The sequence below is a fragment of the Gobius niger genome (genome assembly GCF_951799975.1).
Source record: "Gobius niger genome assembly, chromosome: 10".
NCBI lineage: Eukaryota > Metazoa > Chordata > Actinopteri > Gobiiformes > Gobiidae > Gobius > Gobius niger.
In genome coordinates this window covers 29674718-29701175 of record NC_136861.1, presented here as the reverse complement: position 1 = coordinate 29701175, position 26458 = coordinate 29674718, and the positions used below count along the sequence as shown (strand labels likewise).

General features: G+C 40.3%; 3 protein-coding genes across 4 annotated transcripts in view; 2 read left to right on the top strand and 1 right to left on the bottom strand.

The window, feature by feature from the left end:
* The first annotated feature begins 4175 nt into the window (after positions 1 to 4175).
* LOC306968611 (ras-related protein Rap-1b-like) lies at positions 4176 to 5291 on the top strand. Its single transcript, XM_079564040.1, has one exon. It carries the CDS (start codon positions 4259 to 4261, stop codon positions 4883 to 4885), a length of 627 nt encoding a protein of 208 aa, XP_079420166.1. The 5' UTR covers positions 4176 to 4258; the 3' UTR covers positions 4886 to 5291.
* Positions 5292 to 9885: 4594 nt separating this feature from the next.
* LOC306968604 (phosphoribosyl pyrophosphate synthase-associated protein 1) lies at positions 9886 to 25296 on the bottom strand. 2 transcript variants are annotated; one of them, XM_079564032.1, is made up of 11 exons: positions 25134 to 25296; positions 24463 to 24515; positions 23672 to 23738; positions 23425 to 23597; positions 23233 to 23348; positions 20530 to 20585; positions 20238 to 20383; positions 18068 to 18109; positions 15256 to 15326; positions 12817 to 12963; positions 9886 to 10164 (listed from the first exon to the last, which is right to left on the bottom strand). In XM_079564032.1, exons 1-11 carry the CDS (start codon positions 25214 to 25216, stop codon positions 10006 to 10008), a joined length of 1113 nt encoding a protein of 370 aa, XP_079420158.1. In that variant the 5' UTR covers positions 25217 to 25296; the 3' UTR covers positions 9886 to 10005. The 2 variants fall into 2 exon arrangements, with proteins under 2 accessions (XP_079420158.1, XP_079420159.1); XM_079564033.1 differs by lacking the exon at positions 18068 to 18109.
* A 167-nt stretch (positions 25297 to 25463) lies between these two features.
* The window catches only part of LOC306968612 (cytoglobin-1-like), a 16105-nt gene continuing 15110 nt past the window's right edge, over positions 25464 to 26458 (top strand). Inside the window, exon 1 of the mRNA XM_079564042.1 lies at positions 25464 to 25588. The gene's annotated coding sequence lies outside the window, so the exon portion shown is untranslated. The remainder of the gene's footprint in view (positions 25589 to 26458) is intronic.

Below are 26458 nucleotides of genomic sequence, written 5' to 3'. Positions count from 1 at the left end.
TCCAATTTTCAGTTTTTCAGGGTTAAGGATCCGGGAAATATTTAGTAGGATCCGGCAAAGATTTGATCTGATATAATGGTGTTCAATGAGAGTGTTACGGGAAATGTTTTGCCGTGTTCCCTGAATCCATCACTTCAGACTAAAAGTGTTCCTGAAACTACAAATTACAAATTAAGCACTGGTAACAGTAACAGTAAATATTGCAATGATATCTACCTATTGGACAGAGGACCCAAGCGCCAGCACCGGGTTTAACAGGATGCGGAAGTTACACAAAGTCAGAGGGCAAACAATACTAAACTGGGGCCTTTTATAGTGCGCCTCCAGCGGGAACAACACTACCATAAAAAATACTTGCATCATCACACACTGGCCTAAAAGGAACAGGCCACCGTTTTTCCATACTGAGATATGTTCTTACCTGAGCTTAGACGAGTTGATACGTACCTGTCTGGACTTTATGCGTGCACTCAGTCACGACCAAAGACTTTGTTAGCATTTGGCCTCTCCCAGTATATTCCTATAGCTCCAAATGGGGGTGAAGTTGGAAGCTACCACGCTCTTCCACGGGCACAAAGACCAGACAGTTTGGAAGATCTGTGTTCCCCCAGTCACGCAAAAAGACCAAAGATGTTGTTAGCATTTGGCCTATCCCAGTATATTCCTATTGCTCCAAACAGGGTGAAGCTAGAAGCGACCAAGCTCTTCCAAGGGCAGGCACAAAGACCAGACAGGTACGTATCAACTCATCTAAGCTCAGTTAAGAAAATCTTTCGCTCTCTTTCTCTCTGATTATTATTATTGACTTATTTTTGGATAGGACAGTAGCATATGGCCAACATCAAACTTGATGTTGGCCATATGCTACTCATCTCCTTCTGTTTTGCGGCTTAGACAAATAAACAATATTCATTAAACCATGTAAAAGTATTTGGTCCTATGCTGCTTATGCTTACATCCTGATGCAGCTTTCCCCATTTCTGGTTCACATCCGTTCCCAGGCCAAATGGGTTCGGATTCTTGTTTGATCAAAGTTCCATAATGATAAGGCTCTGAAGCAAAGTAAAGCAACATGCACACAAAATGAACTGGTGGTACATCTTGTCCAACTAAAGTGTACATAGAGCATTCTTGTTTCATTTACTAATAGCTCATCAAACATGGTTGTGTGCTTAGGTGTGTCTTCTACTCCTGAAATAGATCTGACTTAACATGTTGACATTTCTTTGGTCACATCAGCCTTAAGTTTAACCATACAGTACATGCACTTGTTATGATTTTACAATGTGACTTTTGAGGTCGCCACAGTTGAGGTTCCATAAAACCACACCACATGACCACATAAATAACAATTCTAAGCTTCCACCAAGGCTGGCTGCTATGTTTAATGAGTCATAGATATGAGAAGTAGCTTGGGTGCAATGGGATTATGCAATGATGGATGGTCTGGATCCAAACAGAGGTCAAACTCCAAAGACAGGACTCCCCACTGACATACCAAAATATAAAATGGGTCACTTACATTTGAAGTTTGAAGGTGGGCGATCAATCTTATATTCCAGTCTAGGTTATTGTTCAGATGTACCTAGAATTATTTTTATATTGTGCAGTATTTTATTGATATTGTTCTAATCTTGAGTTTCTGTATAACTTTGTTGACCGTTAGCTAACTTAATTTTATTCACGCTTCTTCTTTACCGTCTTGTGACTCATGGCAAAAGTGGGGCAGATATCGTAAACTATAGCTTGCTGAGCATGTTGTGAAAATGAAAGGGGCAAGGACAGTACCTTGAGGAATGCCCATTCCTACGAATAATGACCAAGTGTGAGACCAATATGAGATTACCAAAGTCAATTACACACTTATCTAGAATTTATCATTATTTGCGATGTTTGATAGCTAAATGCTAACGGCTATTGGAAAAGTTGATTGAACAGGCTAACGAACTCTGAAAGGTCCTGGAGTAGCCACATACGCTAGATTCGAGCATCGCTTCTCCTTTTTAGTTCTATGGTCAAAAACCTTCACAGGGAAAGGAAGCTGAACGCCATGAACAGATGAATTTAAAGTAAAAATAATGCAGCAAAGTGTTTTTCACCAACTGGATTCATGTATAAGAAAAGAAGCAAATGATTTCACAGCATAGCAATAGAACCCAAATGAATGTCTTGAAATGTGGAGTTATTTGCTTGGACACTCTTGAAACATCAAGAGTTCTGCTTAGAAATGAAAAAAATGAATAAAAAAAAAAAAAAAAAAATCTATGAGCATACCCTCATTTAGAACAAAAACATGAATCAAACTGAGAACTTGCACAAATGACACTTGACAGCTAAATGACCATTTTGCGTGCCAAGCGTGAACACTTCGGCCAATGACTGACAGCTATAACATTGCCCCCTACTGCATTCAGCCATATCTTAGCAACATGTGACAAAGGCCAAAGCATCATATACCAGAAATCCCAATATCATAACCATAGCAATGAAACTAAATCTTTTTATCTTTTTATCCAAATGTTATAAAGATCAATCAATGGATTCTCAGTGTTTTGTTTTTCTCACGATATTTTCCACATAGGCGTCAAGAGCATCATATAGAGTAGGTGATTTATTCAGTGAGTCTTGCGCCATTATGTGTCCCCTTTGTGATTGTAGAGATATAATCAATGCAGTGTGTGGATGCTCTTCTGTCATCTCGACACGTGAGCGAGGTGTCATGTGCATCCATCGAGTAAAACATCACGTTTCTGACTTCTGTGGTGGCAAAAAAAAAACATTACTATCTTATTAAACTACTTATAGGCAACTGACTGGCGGGTTCATCAGTGATTCACTGTCTGCCACGTGATCTTGAAATATTTTTATATTTGTGTGCAACACTGCTAACAACCTCAAATGTACGTCACAAAAATTAAACAAGTTGGATACAGTCTGATGAAAGACCTCATTGGTTTTTGGTACATGGTTTCTTGTGATGCAGATAGTGCGTCACCTAATAATATGAACACCATTATTTGGTGATAAATGATGCAACCAGCTTTTAAAGGGGGGGTATTACGCAAAATCGACTTTTTCAAGCTTTACATCATGTTATTATGTCATTCCCTCATTAAAAACATGCCTGAAGTGTTGCCTCGGCACATTCACGTATTTTTGAGTAACATGTAAAAACTCTGATGACGGCCATTTTAGGGATAGGTTTGCCTGAGTCCTCCTAGGAACGCCCCCACCTCCTGGAGACGCCTCCGAGCTTTCGTCACCAGCCGAGTAACCAACCACTGCTCCTCAGCAGAACCCCCTCCCCACTGATGCCACAGACAGCGTGTCCGAAAGGGTCAGAGGTTCTTAAAGAGACAGAGGCCTATTTCAAGACATTCACTACAGCCATTTTGAGAGAGCAATTTTACACAAGGCAGTTATTCTAATTTACTGCATTTACAGACCAACAGAAGGTTTGCTCATCATTGTAGTGTGATATAGACTGGTGCTATGGGATTGAAAAAAGCATAATACCCCCTCTTTAACACAGATGTCTTCCATTTCTCCAGGCTTGACTGGTACAAATGTGTAATTTATTTGTTAGGGACAGTGTACAAAATACATTAATTTTACGAAAATATGCTTTGTACCGAAAGCATCTGCATTCCCCGGGCAGGAGCACACAGTATTAAAACTTTATATTACAGTCAGTACACTAACAAATACATGCAATATTAGCTGAACAGTGATCATTTAAAACTAATCAGATGTTTTTTTAAGAAACCACCACTGCCTAAAATCTGTAAAATAGTAAAAAACGTTTTCTACAATATTACATTTGTAAACTGTAAGTGTGCTGATGCTGACACAGCTGGTTATCGAGGATAAATTCCTTTCAGTTTCGAGTGAAACGATTCAGATGTACTGACAACTTCACAACAACCTTGGTTGTCTTGTCAAAGGAAAATGCTGTAAATAGTCATCATTATCCATTCCATTTTTCACAAACAAACCTTGCCCAGCCGTGTCAATGCGCACCACCTTATCTGTGAAACTGCTGCTCCTGCTGTCATATTTGGCATACCGTCGCTTTGGCTTTCACCTCTCTCGCTGCATGTGCGGGCTCTCTCCCGATTTGCCGGGAGAAGGAGGCGGGACAAGTGTGTGTGAGCATAAATAGCTTGAGAGGAGCGCGTCTGGCTCAGAGAGACACGCTCAACAGCCCTCTCCATCTCTCTCCTTTCCTCACTAACTTACCTTGTGATAGCCAGCGACGATGTCTTTAGAAGTGAAAGAGAAAACAGAGGTGCGCTTGGTCTTCCTCGGGGCAGCCGGGGTGGGCAAGACGGCCCTCATCCAACGGTTCCTCAAAGACACCTTCGAACCCAAGCACCGGCGCACCGTTGAGGAGCTGCACAGAAAAGTATACGAAGTGGGCGGAGTCAAAGTCACCATCAACATCATGGACACAAGTGGCAGCTACTCCTTCCCGGCTATGCGCAAACTCTCCATCCAAAACAGCGACGCCTTCGCCCTGGTTTATGCCGTCGATGACCCTGCATCCCTAGAGGCGGTGAAACAGTTGCGAGAGGAGATTTTGGAAGTCAAAGAGGACAAGTACACGCCCATCGTGGTCATTGGCAACAAGATTGACCGGCACAATGAGAGGCAGGTGTCCAGCGAGGATGTGCTGTCCACGGTGGAGCTGGACTGGAACCACAGCTTTTTGGAATCGTCGGCCAAAGATAACGTCAACGTTCTGGAGGCGTTCAGGGAGCTGCTGCAGCAGGCCAACCTGCCCAGCCGTCTCAGCCCGGCACTGGCCAGAAGGAGGGAGACTTTCCCAAAGGACACCAGCAAGCACCCGCCAATGAACAAAGCCAACAGTTGTCTGATCTCCTGAACAAACCATGGACAAGAGACTGGGAGGGGGAGGCAAAAACACGTTACAACATACCTTTTGTGAAGCTTTAGTAGTCTCCTCATTGCACTTCATCCGCACAAAACAGAGCATAGTATGCAAAACATGACTTGATGTAAAAGATGTCGAAGTGCACAAAGACTGCATATTTAGACCTGCTATTTCTATATTTGTTATATTGTATTTGAACCTTGTATTACTGTGCTTATTAAGTGCAATAACTGTGATTTTTATACAACTGTTTTCAAAGTGCACAGTGGAAGTTACAGCAACAGGTGTTATGAAGTTCATTCAAGCTCAACTCTGCATAGAAACCGCATTACACAAATGGATCAATGAATCACGACCACATATTTAACCAGTGTATAAGCGCTGTAACAATCTGTGTCTGGTCAAACAAATAAATTATCTTTTTTAGAAAAAGTGTTTGTGTTGTATGAATTATTAGGTCGCGCTGATCTACAGGACATATTTTGTTAAATAAATTGAAGGTAATAATAATAAAGTGTCAGAAACGGCATGCTGCGTTGTGCTTGTCGCCATTGTAAAAACTCGTCTGACTGAAAATACTATAGTTGTAAACATAGTACATGAAATTGCTCATTATATGATATTATATTGTAGTAAAATGTATCATGTATAATTTAGAACAACACCACACCACATACGTAATCCTTATTGAAACTGATACATTTTTGCCTGGTGTGCTACTGCCCCCTGCTGGATTAACATGAAACATAGAAACGTGAAGTCGCGTGCATTTGCTTATTCGTTAATAAATAAAATTACCATTAATATAACACCATTATTAAAATGCACGTGTAAAGTAAAACAATATATATAAGTGTAAAATATTATACACAATACTGACAAATAAAATAGTATGCATCAGTGTTAATTTTGACAACGTATTTTATTTTATTTTTAGTCTTTTGACTAAAATGTAATTTAATTTTGTCAAGATTTAGTAAAAAAAAAAAAAGTTTCAATTTGAGTCTAGTTTTAGTCGACTAAAATTGCATGTCAATTTAGTCAACGGAAATTAATAATAATATTCATTATTATCATATTGAATCGTGGTCCTTGACTTCATGGAGCTGCTCCACATGAACAAAGCTCAGAGCTGTTCATTTGGCAGAGAATTTACATGATCTGAGGCTCTTTCAGACGGTCAATACAAGTTTGGATGATTTTAGTCTCTCCTTTTCATTTTTATTTAGTCTTATTTTAGTCGACTAAAATATCTGGACATATTAGTCATAGTTTTAGTCTCATGAAAAACTTTTCATTTAGTTTTAGTCCAATTTTAGTCGTCAAAAATAACACTTTGACTAAAATTAAGACTAAATATTTAAGTCGACGAAATTAACACTGGTGCGCATAGATTCATACTTCTGGAATCTGGACGAAGCTAAACTAGCTTAACTTTTGCGCGGGTGTCAAAAAATGCTCGAGCAAATGTATATTACACCGCTCGAGCAAATAGCCTAATACTGTTCACATGACGTTTAAAGCAACTTGGGGATTTATCATGTACTAAAAGGCACTTCTTGTACCCCTTGCATCATATTCTGTGCATTTTCTACAATCTACCTGTAATTCCTGAAACCGTACCGATCATGCGACGAGAACAAAACAGATCCGCTTCCCCTTTCCAGACCAGTGCATTGTTCCCCTGAAAGCTACAAGGAAGTGCCATTTGATTATCACATTTAGGTTCCTCTTTACGCACCGTTTAAACGCGTCGCTCCGTGCCACCTGCGCACCGGTCCACTTGGTTCACGGCGGCGGCGCTGCGAGCGGGTCCCTGCGCTTCCAGGTAGAGGGTAGAGATCACAACCTTTTTCTCTTTCTAGTTCATTTTAATGCTTTAAATATACCGATGGACTAATATCGTGTGTTTCACGGCAGGCTACGCTCCTAAACGAACACAGAAGAGCGCTAAGACATTGTCTCTGCTCCTGGACTTGGTCAAAGCTCCTCAGTGTGCGCATGCTGAACTGAGAAGTTGTGAACAAGTGAAGGATCGGCGAAGGGTCTCAACAAAACACTGCTGGAGCTTGGAAAACGTAATGTTAGGTTAAATATTGTTTCTAATTGTGTCAGGCTCATCAATAGATTGTAATATGTGGAAGGGAAAACTCCACTTTTCACCCCGCCCTTAAAGGAACAGGCCACCGTTTTTACGCACCGAGATATGTTCTTACCTGAGTTTAGACGAGTTGATGCGTACCTGTCTGGTGTTTGTGCGTGCGCTCAGCCACGCACAATGACCAAAGATGTTGTTAGCATTTGGCCTCTCCCAGCATATTCCTATATCTCCAAACGGGGGCGTAATTGGAAGCTACCAGGATCCTGATGAGGGTGCGAAAACACGGGCACATCACCCCCATCCTCCGTACACTGCACTGGCTCCCAATTCAGTCCCGCATACAATACAAGGTCCTCTTGCACACCCATCACTGTCTGCACGGTGTGGTCCCCACTTACCTCACCGCTCACACCACACACCTCGACCAGGACCCGGTCAGGCCAACAGCACCGTCTGGTCACGCCCAGCACGGCTCAAAACCATGGGCGACAGGGCCTTTGAAGCTCCCTGCCTGTGGAACGCCCTCCCAGATCACCTCAGGGCCCCACAGACGGTGGACGCATTTAAAAAAGGACTTAAAACCCACCTTTTCACAAAAGCTTATTTTAACAGCTAACGCTTTGGATTTTCAGTCCTGTCTTGTAATATCTGTTGTGTTGTATTTTATAATGTCTTGTTTTTAACTATGCTGTCCACTGTAGCACTTTGAGATTTGGTGTCAAATGTAAAGTGCATTATAAATAAAATGTATCATTATTTATTAGCTACCACACTCTTTCACGGGCACGCAGAAAGACCAGACAGGTACGTATCAACTCATCTAGAGAACATATCTCAGTATGGAAAAACGGTAGCCTGTTCCTTTAACAAACGAGGTACATTATATGGATTTTTATTCTTCTACAAAACAGTGAATCAATCATAAAGTTACAATGAATAGACCCCTACCCTTCACCTGAAAACAAGAAATGCTACATCATGAACGTCTGCGATCTACTAATGTGCATGAATGTTTATTTTGTACATTTGACACACCTTTTCAATTGATGAAGTGGCCAGAAGCGCCACCATACGACACATCTCCAATTCCTGAGGTGTTGAGACAAAAGGAACAACCGGACTATCTAAACAATGCCCATAGAAGCCTATAAATAGTCTTCACACATTATGCCACTATCACACAGGGAAATAACGAGACGACACTCGAGCAGATTCAACACTTTTATTTTGACAACAGCAGACAAGTCCTCGCTATCCAATCTCATGGCAAACAATGCAAACGACAGAGAGACCGAGCCGGTGTGCAGCAGCCGTACTGAATGACAACCTCAACCCGTGCCGTCAGACAGAGGGAATCAGACACTGCTAACACGAGAAAATGAAGAAGTTTCGAAAGAGGAAGGAGCACATTTTTAAATGTCAGGTAATAAAAGGTAGTGCTTAGAAAAGGCTTAGAATATCCCTGAGCACAGAAATACTCCACAAGGAACAGAACTCAACACTTCAGCAACCGGCAAATAATCTCTTTAACATGAATTTGCGATGGTGGAAGTGATGAGAAAAATCTTGCAAAATTAAGTAAAAGAAAAGAGCTGTTGAACAAATTGTGAACCCAGAGCTCACATTCAAGTATTTTGCTCCTACAGTATATGATTTTTTGTGTGTCTAATGTTACTATTTGGACATCGTTGCCTTTTATCAATGAAATGACAGACTTTGGCGATAAAGTTTAACTTAAAACATTCGATCAATGCAAATAAAAATGATATTTGTGTTCTTTACAATGTGAACTGCCTGTTTATTTAGAAAAAAAAACTGTGTTTGGTTTAAATGATATCTACATTACAATGGACAACAATACTGGCTTGATAGATCAGTCGATGCATTTGACAAACACAACCCAAAATTTAACCCCAAACTTAGTAAATGAAACAATGATCTCACAAGGATATTAGGACGCACTGGCACACAGCTTTCAATGAGTAACTGTTTAAATGGCTGAAATGTAAGTGCAAACTGCCGCGTCCGTACATGTAAGACTTCAGTTTTGATGATCATGTGTTAAAAAAATAGATAACTTTCTTCGTCACATTCAAAACACAAAATAAATCCTTGTAACTTCTTCATAGAGATAAATACGCACCGTTGCTAACACAGTGAGGTAATGCAGTAAACAAACTACTGCTGCACTGTGGAGCCCTGCTTCTGGAAGTAAAATTCCCATTCATTTCCCCAAAGGACTTTTTAAACACTACAGAGGGTAATGGTGGTAACTACAGACCTACGACAAAATGAGAAAAGGCAAAACGCTTGAAAATTTGGCGACATTCTTTTTTTTTTTTTAACGATAAGGGAACAAAAAATCAAATAAAAAGAGCATATCAAGCTGTCAGTATGTCTATGGGAGTTTTTGAATGGGAATTTGACTTGTGTGGGCCGGACCATCGAGCTCCACTGTCTAAATATAACATACAGTAAATGCGTTTTTCACAGCAGTATTTCTTTCCTTTCCTTCCTCGTGGTGCCGTGTGCAAAAGGTCAGCAAAAATAACAAGACACTTGAATGTTGTAAATCTTCTTCCAAGATATTGCAATTAAAATATTCTAGAAATAAAATGCAGACGTTTTGTTTTTTTGCTTTGCTCAGTCAACTATGAAAAGACAGAGCTCAAGTCTTAGGCAGGCGTGAAAAGTACGTTATGGATGAAACCATGATGATAATATTAATTTTTCAAGATAGGATAGCGGTCAAGAGAAACAAAAAATGTGTTAAAAACAGATCTTTTCACTTGCTGCTTAAGACTTTTACCCACTTTAGTCTAAATTATGTCAGTAGAGCAGCAGTACTAAATAAAACAAAGCTCATCCTTCATTATCGCAATACACCATTTCCATTGTTGGAAAACGTCCATCATTTTCTTATTGTTAAATTCACTTAGTATTGAGTATATAGATTCTGGCAGGCATATAACTTCATGTTTCTACAGTATGGCTCGTTGGGGACCCGCCTCTAGTCATCGACTGTGATGTTACGGAACAGGTAAGCCATGGACTCCCCGTTGTGAATGCGCCTTATGGCTTCAGCCAAGATCATGCTCACGTCGACAGTCTTAATTTTGGGACACTGCAGCTTCTGTACTTCGTGAGGGACAGTGTTGGTCACCACCACCTGATGACGGACAAATGTAGAGTGAGGGGGAAAAAAACATTGGAATAATTGTTTATAAGTGTTGAAACTGGCTTAGGAGAGAGAATATAGTTTTAGCAGTTAGTATTATGTGGAAGTGATACCTGGAACTGCTACATAATACAAATACAAAGTCTGATACAATTTTACTCCAGCACTGTATAAACATTTTCAGTCTTTACTTATTCAGATGTTCATGTTTATGTATGAAAAAAATTGGGGCTGAATTACTTCATGAATTATCATCCTTAAAGGGATATTTCAGCATTTTTGACATCGGGCCTCATTTCCTAGTTAGTGTTGCTGATTTCTGGAGATATTGATTGGTGTGCAAGACTGTTTTTAATGCAGGTTAGCTCTAGCTGATACCATAGAAATGCACTAGCCTAGCACAAGCCTAGTGTCATGTAACTCTTCAAATATAAGAACTGCATGAATTACAAAAAAATATCTCCAGAAATCAACAACACTCTGGTTAACTAGGAAATGAGGCCCTATGTCAAAAATCCTGAAATATCCCTTTAACTATTTATAGTCTGTGCATGGAATATTTTTGGCTAACTTCCTGTTGGCCAGTCCACATTTTAACATAAAAACAAAGGTTTACAGATTAAAAGAACGTCAAGCCGAGTGTGTTGCAAAAAAATTAATCCAGATGTTGTTAGTGTCAAATTAACGCTTCAAGTCTCCTCCAAATTGTCTACATCCTAAATTAAGTTTTTAACATATTGTCAGAAACTATCCACCAGCTGCTTGTTTCTGCCACGTACTGTTTATATATATTTATTTCAGGAAACAGTTGTTACCCTGGGAAGTTAGCCTCATGTTGCTAGGCTACATTTCATGCACAGAGCCTCTTATAATGGTGCGTTGGTAACTGGCATCTCTACTACTTGAAAATAACAACTTGTGACCTCAGAGCGTTCCTGGTGAATAAACTAATATGTAAACAAAACGGCTAATGCTACAACAGTTAGCTTATACGATGCTAACATTAAATGAAAGTTTCTCCAGACCAGCTATATTTAAAAACATGCAACAGTGATTTTGTTACATTTTAACATTAGCGGTGCTCCTCCACTGGGGGCCACCATTACTGTCTTCATCTCGTATACAACTCGAGTGTGACTAGAGTGTACAAGTTGTAAATAACAGTTCAATTTTTCCAAGTGGAAGGTGGGAAATGTACCAGTTACCAGTTGCCTGCAATGCACCATAAGTTATAGGATCCTAAGGCGTCTTTAAGTATCAATAAGCTATGTATTTTGCATAATAGAGGACCTTGCTTTTATTTTTATGGCAATTTTCAAAATAACTAACAATATACAGACAACGTACTAAAAGGTTTAGGATTTTAGACAGAATATTTGCAAATACGCAGGCCCTCTATGCGGTGGGACTCTTGGGAAAGGTGCTACAGCAGGCTAGAATATCTATATACCAATTTTAGAAAACAACATCAAAAATAATCTTTCATGTGTGTGTAAAGACAGGGATTACATCATGACTGCGCTAAATTCTCAGTTGAGATTGAGATTCACATTAAAGCATTAGAATTCAATGGTGCTGTTGTTTTGTTTAGGTTTTAAAAAATGATGTTACTGATGTTACTCTATAGACTGTTGCCTTTAACCAACAAAATGGCAGATTATGGCCATAACTCTAATTATACCATGGTCTGGGTGAATACTCGATTCTGATTGGCTGGTGGGTGCTAACAAGCGTGCATTATTTTGGTATAACCGCACACGTAGTCCGGTAGTTAAATCACTGGGATGTCACTCCGCTGTGGCATCGCCATAGCAACGCATGACACAGCTGAATCAGATAAACACGTAATTAGTGACTGACAGGAACGTATGAGATGGATTTTGTTTAATTTCAACGTTTTTGGCCAAAACAAAACGCTCCATAAATGGGAAGTAGAGGAGAGTGAGCAGCTAGGTTAGCTGCTGTTAATAAAATATGAGCTTTCCATTTCTATTGAAAACGGTTAAGGCACTATTCATGATTTTCAGGCGTACATAAAATGATCCTGCATTTAAACATATTTGTCTGGATTAGTAAAGTCAATCATAAAAGTTTCAGTTCGTGGGGCCCAGGTGTGAGCGACTCCACCGCAGCTGTTTCCATAAACAGTTGAGCTGGTTGAGCTAGCTAGCTAGCTTCAGGTTAAACAGCGTAAAAGTGAAATAACTCCTGCCCACGAGTGCCGCACATCGGTGTTTACTTCCACGGAAAAGTGGCGGGTTAGTCCTGTTGTGTTGTGATTCTGGCGATGCAGCGTGTGCTTATGTTGTTTGGTTGCGCCTGACTGAGATCCTCGTAATAGCTGCGGAGAATGACTCGCTCTGAGACGAGCCTTCAGTGACCGGCTAATAATCCACATAAAATAGTCCCGGTGGTGTGGCATATTTAGTGACTTTAGTAAATGAAACAAATACTTATTATAAATGTTTCGTTTGTGGGATCATGGTATAAGCGGATTAAACAACTCGGAGCCGTGCATTAGACGGTTATAATGCACTCCGCGTCGTGCATTATAACCGTCGAATGCACGGCTCCGAGTTGTTTAATCCTTACATATGTAACAGATATTGTAAACTAATCTTTGTATCGCACAGATGTCCCCACCTCGTCTATGGCAGATTCCTCGATGAGGCGGGGCGCGTCCGCAGACAGCAGTCCGTGAGTGGCCATGATGTAGATCTTATACGCTCCCCGCTCTTTCAGAATCTCCGCAGCCGCAACATAATCTCCTACGTCGTCTATGATGTCATCCTGGTGGAAAAACACAAAACATTCATTTACTTGTTTTTTTTCTTTGACAGCACAGGGTGAAAGATGTCAAGTTTGTGGTGGTCACGATCACTAACAATCGGGTAAAACATCTGTAACTTTCTGTCAAAAAAACGTCACATTCAAGAGTGCAAACAATATAAACTACAGCGACTGCAGAAAGAATGTTGCTATTAGACAAAGTGGCAGATTTACTGGAGAGGTGTTTTCCTGTTCGCCACAGCAGCTGCTTTCAGACAAACATTCATTTGGTAAATCAAACCGTGGCTGTAAATGTGTGTTTTAAGTAATTAGGAATTTTCTGGACAAAACCCAGACCTCCCACTTTATAAACTGCGTTAAAGACCTCTTCAAGTCATTCATTTGCGGGCCTTTGGACTTGACACTCCCTTTCTGTCAAGTTCATCCGCCATACGTTAAAACATAGAGACCTTGTTTACGTTGACACCGAGTTACTGTTATGTTTAGTGTAAACTCCCTTCTACACATGGTTCCTCCCTTATATGAATAAAAAAAGAACGAGCTGTAGAGAGGGATTCACAGAATACAGTTCATGCCCTGTCAAACTATCATCCAAAAAGTAAATCAAAGAGGCCATGCACTTGATTCGTTTAGTTCTCAAACGGCGACTAGTTTGAAGTTTGAATTTCGGCCTCAACTTGTTTCTAGCTCTTACTTCTATAGTTCTTACACCCATACTAGTTTGATATCACAGGGTGTGTGAGAAAAGAGGCTCTAACCCCAACAGCACATGGGTTATTATGCAACGTAAACAAAGTCAGTGAAATGTCACATAGTTCAATTCTGCCAATGTTTTGCTTCTACTTTTATGACTAAATGAATGAATACAGACATATTTTAAGCTGCTGTGGGTATTAGCGGTAGCATTAGCCACACACAGTGAACAGCGGTGGCTTGTATCTGCGTGTACTTTGTAAGATTAATACTGCATGGTATCAGGCTCAAAGTGGAGTTTAAAAAAGGGGCGTAGGCTAGGTTGGAAGAAAGCCTCTCATGGGAATCACAACCTTTCGCTTTTTTTAGCCATATCCTGTCGGACTATAAACATATTTATCACACACCAATTAAATCAAGCCAAAATTGGATCCATATGGATGTTTATTTCACAGCAAATTGTTGTTTCAGTGGAAGTGAAAAACGGCACACGTTTGCATATGTAGCATGAAGCTAACGTAGCTTCCTTGTTAGCATTGTCTATGTTTTAAGTACTTATGAATGAATCTCTTTGCTCCACTCCATATCCCTGTATCTTTAATTAGTTGAAAAACAATTCATTATTTAGCATTTGTTAAAGTAATGGTGGAGAAATGGGGGAAAGTTTTTTTTAGTTTTTCCCCTTTTTCCTCTGGCTGCTTCAATCATGACCATATATGGGCAATTCCAAAAATGGACGGCATATCTGGAATCGACCAGGTCGCCCTGCTCCTACAGGTCGCCCAGCGGCATTGAGGATGGGTCAAATGCAGAGAATGAATTTCCCTACAGGGATTAATAAAGTATAGGGGCTAGATGCAAGTTCATGATTTTATACTCACTACTGCCACCTCAGGCCTTATGCGCAACTGCAGCTTCTATATTAAACTCGTGCATGACGACAATTCGGACCCGAATTAACACCTTTTTGAGTGACAGTGCAGGATTTTAGAGGCAGTTGTGGTGAACAGGTCTGGGCTCATTCTACACATTAGGACATGGCTGGAACATGTAGGGGGAGGAAAATACATAATTTTAACATCTTTAAACTCTGTATAGTCCCTTTAAGGGGGAAAACAATTGAGAAGTATATAAACTTTCTCTATTTATTCTAAAACTACTTTAACAAATGCTGAATTATGAATCTAGTTGTCTACTAAATAAAGATACAAAGAGGAGCAAAGTGGTTCAACAGCCCATAAATACTTAAATTACAGAGAATGCTAATATGATGCTTATGTGCTAATGCTAACACTATCCTGCGCTAGCTACGGATGCCGTTTTGTCGCTTCTACTGAACAAACTGCTGTGAATAAACCTCCATGTGGACCCGATTTAGACTTGACTTTATTTGTATGTGATAAATAAGTTTATATTTAACCAGAAAATGGCTAAAAAGAGTGAAATATTGTGTTTCCCAAAGCTGATAGCATCAACATGAGAGCAGTTTTTTCCCACGAATTGCTGCTTTAATAATAAACTATATGGCATTTGGGGGAAGGGATTTCACTGCACGACATGAAAAACATTTCTGCACGGAGCTTTCAATCAGCGACTTACCACAATGATGGCAATTCTCCCCCCAACATCTCCCACTACAGTGATGGGAGGCTTTTCTTTGGCCATCATCACTGAAATGGAAAGCATACGAGAGCACCGTCAACGACAATATGTGCGGCTTCTCTCAAATCAGAATGAATCTCAGTAGATTGGGTAAAATGGGTTGAGAAAATGTTTTGTGCTTTATACAAGTTGAATCATTAATAAAAAGGATGATTATTGGATGTTTGGGAAAAATCACGAAATGCAGTATTATTAGAAGCAAATCACAAAGTTCTCTCAAGAAACATGTTTGCCCCATTCTACCCCACCTGGAGATTGGACTGAAATGCCAAACTTGGTAGTAGAGCACATGCCATGCAAAACGATCGAATGCAATCGGGGGTTTTCTGCCCAGGATACCCAATCGGAAGGCAACATGTCAGTGCTTGGACACCCAGCGGCGCATCCTCAAGCCCAGGCTGCATATGACCAAATATGCAACAGGCAGCTGGATCACACAAGCACTTCAGAGGGCATCCTTCATACTGCGTACAGTCTGTCACTGGTCAGGGTTAGTTCAGCAGGACATCACCGCTGCACAACACTACCTTTACATGCACCGCAATGTGTAGGACAATTATTAACAACTGGTCTATGAAGTGGGTCTACGGTGACGTCAATTCAACCAAATCTTTGGATCGGAATTGAATCATGACCTGCACGTTTTGGGGAGATCATCATTATTGCGATTCAGTGCTTTTCTGGCACCGGCAGATTTAACCAATTGACTGATTGTGCATAACTTCAAATCAAAACAGCGTCGCTCAAGAAGTGACTTCCTGTTTCGATCCAGCACGCCAAAATAAAAGCCCACAGCTCGTCTCATTGATTAGTTCAGCAGGTACTTGCAACATTATAAAGAAGAATATAATTAAATACACACATTTTAAGTGTTAGGCAGAAAGAAAGTTGAACTGCTGAACTAATGAATAAGGTGGTGCTTTTATTTTGGTGCGCTGGATCGAAACAGGAAGTCACGTCTTGGGCGGTGTTGTTATGATTTGAAGTTATGCACAGAGTCAATTACAGTGAAGTGTGAACATTTGCACCGTAAGACAATTTAAGGATGCTAAGCGTATATGGAGCATGATACACTGCCTGACCAAAAACAGCGCCTTTAGCTTTGATTACAACACATGGTTGTAATCACCAAGATCTTGCAATGACAAAAACCAGAGTCTGACCACTGTGCAACGCCTTCTCCAGAACATCCCAAAGATTCTCAATAGGGTTAAGGTCTTGACTCTGTGGTGGCCAATCCATCTCACGCTCCTTGAGTGACTCTTTCTTTCACAATGTGAGCACCGTGAGTCCCGGCAATGTCATGTAGGAATATGCTCGTGCCATTAGGGAAGAAGAAATCCTTTCATGGAATAACATGGTCATTCAGGATGTTCAGATCATCAGCTGATCTCATTCTTTGGGCACACGAGTTTTGCTGAACATGGGCCTGACCAACTACAGCAACCCCAGATCACAACAGTTTGTTAAATCCAGGTGTCGACTTTTTTTTTTTTTTTTTTGCTCCAGAAATAATGATTTGGGCGATGTTCACACTTCGTCTAATCCAAGTAAACTCTGGAGTGCTTCCCGGGAAAATCTTTTGTTTTGGTCCAAGTTGTCAATGAGCCCTGACTCTGGTGGTGCGCACCAGCACTTTGCAAATTAACCATGAACTAATGAGAGCAAATTGCCCGTGCAAAATGTTTTGACCTACTTTAACTATTTTTGAAAGTATGTTGTAATGACACTTCCTTGTTTCCATGAAACATATTCATACTGCTCTCTGCTGGCAAGCGTGGTTACTGCACCATCAAGTACTCCAAAAAAGATGTTAAACGTTTTCTTTTCTATCAGACCAGTGTTTTTTTTTTCAGACCTGACAGTTTCTGCAAGCGTCCTCAGAGTTGGTCACATGATGTTGCTGTGACGCATCTTGTCAACTCTGATGTATAAAAGGCTAATAAGCATGTAAGCGTGTGCATGTAAACGTAGCGCTACAAAGGGAAAGGCATCAAAGTACACAATCAGTCAGTCCAGCTGATTGTGAAGGAGTTTTAATAAAGACAAACAAAGATGGTTTGTTGAATACCAAGAGGCCCACAGCACCAGAACCAGACATTTATCAATAGAATTGCGTTATCTGCTTGGCCACACACTAACTGATAAGTGTTTGGGCAGACTGGGTAAACCATCAAAACAGAGCTAAGTGTATCGATAGCTTATGTAGATACACGATTTGGAAACATAAACGTAACGTAGGGCTGAGCGGGGCTGAACCATTCACTTTGCAGACCTCCATCACACCATCATTTGAGGTTAGCTTTCAAAACATGCTTAATCGTCACCACATGCAAAGAACAAACATTTATTGGGTTTAGATTAACAGGTTTTAAGTGGGTGGGTGCACCATGTGTTGATTGGCAAGATGAGTCCAGAGATTTAAGTAAAAAAAGGAAAAGTTTGGCTGATGGTTCAGATTAGGTTCGTTAAGACTTTTGAAGATAAAACACAAAAAACAGTTCGGGTTTTTCAGCATCTTGTAGAATTAGCAGCCTGGTGTCAAACATATTCGCAAAGTAGAAAAGCTGGTGTGAATCTTTTTGGCCTCGTCTTAAAAAAAAAAAGAAAAGTTGAACTGATTTTGTATGTAGACTCCAGACTGTGTAATTACATGATGCAGCACAAACCCTGTCGACATGCACAAGTCCAAAAACCATTGGAAGAGGAGTCATTTCAGAATTAAGTTAAGGTTATTATATGGTCGTACTTGGAAGCTCTATGCCAGGGAACGGAGCTTGCTGTTTGCCTGCTATTACCAACAAATAAACACCACATTAACAAAAAAATGCACATTTATCCGACAAAACAAACATGTGAAGCCAAGACTGGAAAATCCTCAGAGGAAAAATAAGCAATTCCTTCAATAGATAAGTTTCATTTTGGTTCTACAAGAGGATTTTTAAGTCAAGGTTAAAATACTGTGTGAACACAAGCTTTACAGATACAGACCAAAATTATACAGGACAAAATGCAGGAAGTCATTTGCCAATGACACAACCGTTTGCCATATTAGGATCTTACTTCGGATTAGTCTCAGAGGAAACACACTTGGTTTAATTTTAGGCGACTGCGTAAACACAACAATTTAAAATCAGCCTATGAGTCAAGAAACACGGAGAAATTTAGTACTTGACTTGGTGTTAGAATTACTGTTTGAAAGGGATGTAACAATATCCAAATTTCTATATTTTTTAATTGTGGGGAAGCTTGAAGTACGGTTATGCTTCTCATGAGCCTTTAGTGGCGTCATATTGTATTCCCCACAAAACAAGTTTATAAAGTTTTAATTAAATGGATTATTTTCATGTCAGATGCATAGAAACAGAGCATGTTTCTATGCGTGTCCTGCTCCTAGAAAATAATGCATTTAGATAAAGGAGCTGCAATCGGGAATTTTGGTATTAAGAAATGACAGTATCCCGGTTACTGTTACATCCCTAGTACTTACACAGCAATGTAGTGGTAGTAGTAATGCAGTTGCAATTGGACATTCAGTGAGTGATGCGAAAAGGTAAGTATCATGGACAGGGCTGCACAATATACCGCAATATTACAAAAACATAGGAATTTACACTTTTGCTGACATTATACGGCATTAAACCTAATCTTTACCTTTTTGTGACAAAAAATCTGAAGAAATAGGTATTTTCACCGTCAAAGTAGTCCTCAGGTGAGTATTTGGGTTGACCATACACATCAGCATCAGCAAATCATAATTAGAGGTTGACCAATATGGGTTTTTCTAAGGCTGATGGCAATGTTTTGGGATGTTTATTGGCTGAAGCCGATATGTACGGCCGATATTTTTGACTATAATCCTGTAAAAACATAAATACTTGGCCACTCCAGAAGTAGATTTTATTTTATTACTTAAGTTGATTCGCTCAGAGTTTCTGTCCCAGCTTTGATCAGTTAGCATTAGCATGCTGCTGTTAGCATTGGCATACTGTTGCTAGCCACGGAATTTTACGCAGCAATCAAATACAATTGTGGAGGCGAAAGCAGTACTAAGTAACTTGTTTACCTTAATAAATCCTTTTCGTATTCCCTCTGGAGGTAATACAAGTGTTAATGGGATGATTGGGGTGTCTCTGGCCAGAAAACCACACTTGCAACTTCACAACCTCCGGGTCGGAGGTCCTAATACACACTAATAGAATGACGAAGAAGCTGCTAACAGGCTAACAGGGAAAGCTAACTGCGGGCTAGCACCACTTAAACAGCATTTGCAGCCAAGTTTGAGTGAAAAAAATATATCTCATTGTGTAATTGGATGAACAATACCGCTCTCTTTGTCTTTTCTGTCAGCGTAGTATTAATGAGTAAAAAACGTAACATGCTGCGACACCTGCAGTGGCGCTTATGGCCTCTGGGGCATGATTTACTTAGTACTGCTTTAAAACAAACTCAGCAAAACTCAGGTTCTGTGCTTCAAATTGACTGAGGTTTAGTGAAACTTTTGTTTAACAAACTTCGCTAACCAATTTTCATTTTAAAGCCCTGACTTCACTCTTTCCAATGTGAACAACCTGGAAGTCTCTATCACGTATAGGGCTTGTTTTTTCATAAATTACTACTTTTGCAACATCCTGTTATGGGACGAAAAGAAATCATTTTAAATTCACTCACTGACTTCCATTTCAGCCTTGATTTAAGATGATTTAGTGTTTCTTTGGGCACAGTTTAATGAAACAAATTATACAGCGTAAGGTGTTGAAATCGTTGAGCATAATATCATAATAATGTTGTCCTAACAATATTGGAGACAGTCTCATACTGTGCAGCCCTGATTGTTGATGTACACGAGCGCGTCATATATTGTCTGAATGTGTTGATGGTACGACAGTATGTTTCATGTGTGTAGTCTGTGTTCTTACAGGGCAGCTCCAGGCCCGTGTGTCCGCTGGTGTTGCGCACACTGGGAGGGGAGTGTCTTCCGTCGGCCATGTCGGACTCGGAGCACTGCGCCTCTCCGTGGATCACAGCCAGACCCAGCCGCAGGCGCTCGGCGTACGACTGCGCCCTGAAGGAGCGAGAACACGCGTTAGGGTCGGTGTTTACCGCTCTGTCCGTTTGTTTGTCAGTCGAAGATGAATCTGACACAAACATTTGGTCTAAACATAAACAGTTGATGTTAGAACTAAGCTCTTTTCTGATGAAGTTACTCACCTCTTGGCTGCTGCTGGTGACTTTGCAACAATAATGGCGTTCCTGTAATCCGGAATCTGCCAAAAGAACAGAGTTTGAAACATGCGACGAGTTAGATTAGTTCATGTAAAATAGAAACTCAAGTTGTTAAATAGTGGGGTGTGATATTTGATGACTGTCTTTAATATTGCAAAACTGATAATTGGGCTTATATTGTGCAGCACTATGAATAATACATGTATTATTCAAGTATATTCTACTCCTGGTTAATCGGTATAATGTTGACCACATGAAAGAAGTTTTATAATGTAGATTATTTATCAAGTCCTTTCAGTCAAAAACAGCTGGATTTAAGGTTATCGTTCTCTGCTCTCCTGTGCGCCGTCCGTAGATTGTTATTAGTTTGTTAAGTGTGACACACAATAAGAAGCTACTTCAGGGTCCAAACTGTTGAGAGCTCCATAAACAAACACAGCAAAAAACACTTTATCTCCTCCATAATCTCCTGCTGAAATAACAGCAGATAAAAGGCCAAAAACAAACAAGTAAATGAAAAGAAAAATAAAGGACATTATATATATCCAATATATATAATGTCATATTATATATATTGGATTATATAACATGACATTATATAATCCAATATAATGTCATATTGGATTATATCTGGCTGTGATATAATCCAATGACATTACTGTATCATGACGGTATTGACTGCAGTGGTGGAAAGTAACAAAGTAAAAAGAACAAATTATAGGTACTTTTTCTTTACTAAAGTACATTTTATGGTAAATACTTTTTTGTTTTACTTGTACTGTACTTTCTACTCCACTACATTTTTAAATTGGGTTAAAAGTAAAAGCATTTTATTTTCAAGGTGACTTCTCTATGATGAACTGGTTTAGTCCCAGTTTAGACTTGAGTTAGCAGTTTATTCACTCCTTTAGACCTTGTTTAGACCTGTGTTAGACCTAGTTTAGTTCCTGTTTTTGACCTGAGTTAGTGGTTTACTTTACCTAGTTTGATTCAAATGATTTAAAATATCTTAAATATTTTTACTTAAGTCAAAATTTTATCAGATACTTTTACTTTAGTTCATTTTTGGTCCTGTATCTGTACTTTTACTTAAAGGCGCATTATGCAACTTTTTATGCGAAAAAATACAGTTGATATTTGTGTGTATTTGACCCAGCGGCTGTATGAGTGGTCAGCGTGGCGCCTTTACTTTCAATCATGGTGGTCTCTACAACATTCCAGGATCAATTGTTTTGTCGATTTTTTGGTGGGAGGGTCCGCCAGCAGTGAAAACCTTCCAAACAATGGATCCTGGAGCGTTGTCGAGACCACCGTGATTGAAAATAAAGGCACCACGCTGACCACTCATACAGCCGCTGGGTCACTACAAGGTCAAACAAGCACAAGTATCAACTTCTTTTTCTGCATAAAAAGTTGCATAATGCACCTTTAACAATATTGAGTACTTCTTCCCCCGATGACTGACTTTATGTGGTGACCGTCACTTTCTGGAAGGGTTTGTGCCTCCAGAAAGGCTTTGGTGCAGTATAGGTGTGTAATTGTGTTGTCGGGCAGTTTAAAGACGTACAGGAAACTCGATGTACAACCTTATGTAAAAATGTGTACATGATTTGAACATATTGTTTATTTGTTGCATTTGCCAAGGCTGCACATGATCACGCAAAAATGTATCAATTTGTCATGTAACTCGAAATAAACTTCAATCAATCAATCACGTTTTACGGTAAAAAGACGACTTTTAAGTCACGTAAACCCATCTGTTTGTGATTGAATGAACTTAAAGGTACACCGCGTAACATTTTGGACTATGCTGTTGCCATCAGTGCAAAACCTTATCCCAATGACCAGCTCCACACAGAAAATGCTATAGATACAGACGGCATCTCGTCATAGAAGGGGGCGTGGCTTCGCCGAGGGGGAAAATAGACTCTTTAGAGAAACACAATTTTTCACTCTTTTTAGCCATTTTCTGGTGGAATATCAATTAATTTATTACATATAAATAAAGTCAAGTCTAAATCAGGCCCATTTGGATATTTTCTCACAGCAGATTGTTCAGTAGAAGTGAAAAAAAGGCAGTTGTAGCAAGCGCTAGCTAACCATTAGCATTAGCCCGATGCTAACATGTAGCATCAAGTTAGCATTCTCCGTTATTCATGTATTTATGGACTGTTAAACCACTTTGCTCCTCCCCATGTCTTTGTATCTTTATTTAGTAGCAACTATGTTCATATTTCAGCGTTTGTTACAGTAGTTTTTGAATAATTAGAGAAAATATAAATTTTTTCAAAATTGTTTTCCCCCTTTACTGTTTTCAAACATGACCATATATGGGCGATTCCAGAGATGCCGTCTGTATCTATTACTGCAGTGGTTAATCAAAGAATGGATTTGGATAAGAACTTAACCTGTTTAAATCTGAAATTCTGCTGACTTTACTTGACATCTCCATGGCAACGAGCTGGAGACGTACCCACTCCCGGTAAAGTTACAGTCATGTCTTAGGAGAGCTGAGCCGCTCACAGCAAAAGCTCATGTTTGTGTTTGTACGTTTATGAGGTATTTTTCATTGATGAAAATATCTGTCATAAAATAAGTGCTTGTATTTCAATTATATTTTTGGGGTAAAATTCTACATGGTGTGGCTTTAAATAATGTACTAAGCTGAGCAGTTCCAATGATTTTTACCTCTTCTTGGATGTACTGTATCAAAAATGGCGAGGCGCGCAAGTTGTCCACAGGGAAACTGAAGAAACCCTGGATCTCCTTCTGATGCAGGTCCATAGTTATAATGTGCGTTAATCCTTTGGAGCAGAAATAAGACACGTGAGAAGATCGACTTTAACCACAACCCAAACTGGACGCCGTGCTCTTGCTTACCCGCTCGAGCTAACATAGAAGCTAACAGTTTGCACACAATGGAGCCTCGCTTCCTCATCTTACACTGCTTGCTGTAGGGGAAATACGGGATGACTCCGATGATGTTCTTAGCGCAGGACGTTTTGAGAGCGTAGGCCATGACCAGCAGCTCCATGATGGCCGTGTTAACATCTCTGCACCACACAACGACAGAGAAGCATTCAGAAAAATCAACACAAACAAGTCAATATCAAAGTTTCGCACTTACCTGGGAATAGTCTGGATGATGAAAATGGTTTGACCACGCACTGACTCCTTGACTTCAACTCTTGTCTCTGTCATCCAAAGAAAACATGTTTGAAAGAAAGAAATGTTTGTGATGGCATTGTGCTCGCTTGGAAGGCTGGAAGGCTAGACATTCCTGCACTGTGTGGAGAAGCGTTGTTTACTCAAGTTAAACCCAGGTCTGAGGGTAGTTTTACATATTGTTTACATATTCTAGTCCTCGCTAACTGTAGCAAACATGTGTCATTTAGTCACACACACCTTTTAAAATGAACAAAAACAAAAGAAACAGGGCAAATAGTCTAACAGAGTTACCACAAAATGTATAGTTTGTTCTGTATCATATTTCTTCAAAAGCTATGGCTATGTTTACAGCCCTCCATATGTGATGTCATTGAAAACCATGTGTCTCAACTGGTGGGTCGGGGCCCAAAAGTGGATGGCGGGACCTACCATTTTCAGGTCTTTTAATATTTTCCATCTAAAACTGCATGGAAACACTATCAGAGCCTGTTAATATTAATGTTATTGGGTTGTTTCTACCTTCATTTCCATCTTTAAGGCTTATCTACCGCTTGTGCAAGAATAACCTGTGGAAAATACAATCTTATGTATGACAAACTACACTTGAACCTGGTGTAGTGGCGGGTCCCGAAGCCACACCACTCGAGAACCACCGATCTATGGCACTACGAGCTTCTTATAATTTGCAAGCGCGCTCCGATTGAACCTGAATGTGAGACCGTGCAAGCTGTTGAAACCGAGCAAACTCACCGCTGTTGGATTCTTGAAATACCACAGACTTCCCAAGTTCAACTCCGAGCCGCCTGTAAAACATGAACACACCCAGAATGTGTTGCTTTTGTACAGCTGGGGTCAAGCACGAGACAAATCAGAACGCTCCACAGAGGGTTTCATTGTGCAAAGACATGACTTACTCGACAAAATCATGATAATGCTTTACCCAATTCCCCATTATTATTAGTACTATGTCTGATTTGTTTTCTATATGCACCATCATTCTCACATAAGCTAGGTAGGTGCAGTGTCTTGCTCAAGGACACAGTGACAGGTTAGAGATTTCGACCATCAACCCACGGACCAACCCGCTAACCACTGAGCCATCTGTGAAAGGTGGATGGATGTATTTAAAGCACAGCATTGAAGCATGAGTTGCCAAATGTCCGCTACGTGCATCAAGATGGAGAAACGCAAACACACTTTCGATACACACGGTTAGCGGTTTCCCCATCCATGAATTGCAAAAAAAAAAAAAAAAATGCCCCAGGAAGAGGAGCTGGCCCTCGGGTACAGCTCATCCAACACAGATATAAACGAACGCAAAAGGTCACGCATCACATAAAGCGGAGGGAATCAGCGTCAGCTTCACAACAAAGCTTTAGAAATGATCATTTAGATGCCACGTACGGGAAGGAGATACTTACTCTGTGATCTTTTTGGCCAGTTCTGTGCAGGCTGCGGATGAATTTGCAGAGAAAACACGGTAGCCGCTTTTTGCAACATTCATCGTTGTGGGTGAGAGGCAGCCCAAAAATAAATTTAAAAAAATGACAAAAATCTGCCGCGGCGCTTTCAGCCTTTCTTTCTTTCTTTCTTTCTTTGGCGCAGATGCTAACACACTAGTCTACGCCAACGTTAGCTTAAAGTGCGATCAAAACGGGCTCCGGAATCACAACTCATCGGTCACGGCGACAGAGTGAGCTAACCTAACCCCGCACTGAACATCACTGTGAACGGCGTTGCTCCGGTGCGCGGCTGCTGCGGGGCCAGACGGGTCGGCGAGCAGCACCTGTCGCAGGTAGCTAGCTTAGCAGCGACGAGCAACATCTACGGAAGCCCGCTGGGTCCGTCCGCCCTCTCGCGCCGCTCTTCGCGAAAGGTATGTGTCTGTGTTTCTACCGCGCATTACAACAATGTAACATTTTGTCTTTGTGTAACAGTTACTATGTAATGCAGGGGGTAACACGACGTTTTACGCAGCGTTGTAAGCTTTTATGTATTTGATTTGAAAACATTTTAGAAATACGATAAAGGCAAGTTTATAATACCACGCATTTTACACACAAGGCAACACAATGTGCCTACTGAGTAAAAGCATATTCCAATAGTTTAAGGGGCAAACGTATGTGCGAACAAAAATACGCAATTTAGAGCCATGTTTCTGAACCAAAGTGATAATGGGCAAGTGTTTGTGTGCGCGCGCGTTTTCAGATCCACAGGTGCGCCGGTGCTGAAATGAGACCTTCAAGGTTTAATTCCACTAATCCTCGTGCTCTTCCTGGCTGATATAAATCTAAGCCTTGAACCCAGACTTCTTTTTTTTTTTTAAATATGGCAGGTCTGTTGTGACTGAAGGCTATGTGATGGATGTTCTCCCTCTGCGGTCTGCAGCTCTTTGAGATCATAATCTGACCCCCTGCTACTTGCTTTACCGCCTGTTCGGTCTTTGATGTGAAATGGGGTTGAATGATAATTTTCAGACCTCAGTGGCGGGGTAGACTGTAACGGTAATTTAATGTCAAGTGTCAGTGATACCACAGTTGTCCACTAGATGTCATGATTAATTAGTTGTGCCAGTGCTCGTCGCCTGAGAAAGCCAAAAATACACCAGGCCTAGTGTAAACAGAACAGGGTCTGTTCAGTCGTTTAATGTAAAAAGTTTATATTGAAATATAACTGCACTCTAGCCTACACCGTTTTAATTTGAATTTATGACATGTACTTTTTGATAGCGATGTCTGTTTTAAGA

What these genes read in the sequence shown, in the direction of transcription:
- LOC306968611 (XM_079564040.1), top strand. Translation starts at nt 4,259, where the DNA reads ATGTCTTTAGAAGTGAAAGAGAAAACAGAGGTGCGCTTGGTCTTCCTC.
- LOC306968604 (XM_079564032.1), bottom strand. Translation starts at nt 25,216, where the DNA reads ATGAATGTTGCAAAAAGCGGCTACCGTGTTTTCTCTGCAAATTCATCC. An exon ending in ATTTCAAGAATCCAACAGCG is followed by an intron (nt 23,739 to 24,462) that starts GTGAGTTTGCTC and finishes TTTGGATGACAG; the next exon opens with AGACAAGAGTTGAAGTCAAG. An exon ending in CACGGGCCTGGAGCTGCCCT is followed by an intron (nt 18,110 to 20,237) that starts GTAAGAACACAG and finishes TGTTGGTAATAG; the next exon opens with CAGGCAAACAGCAAGCTCCG.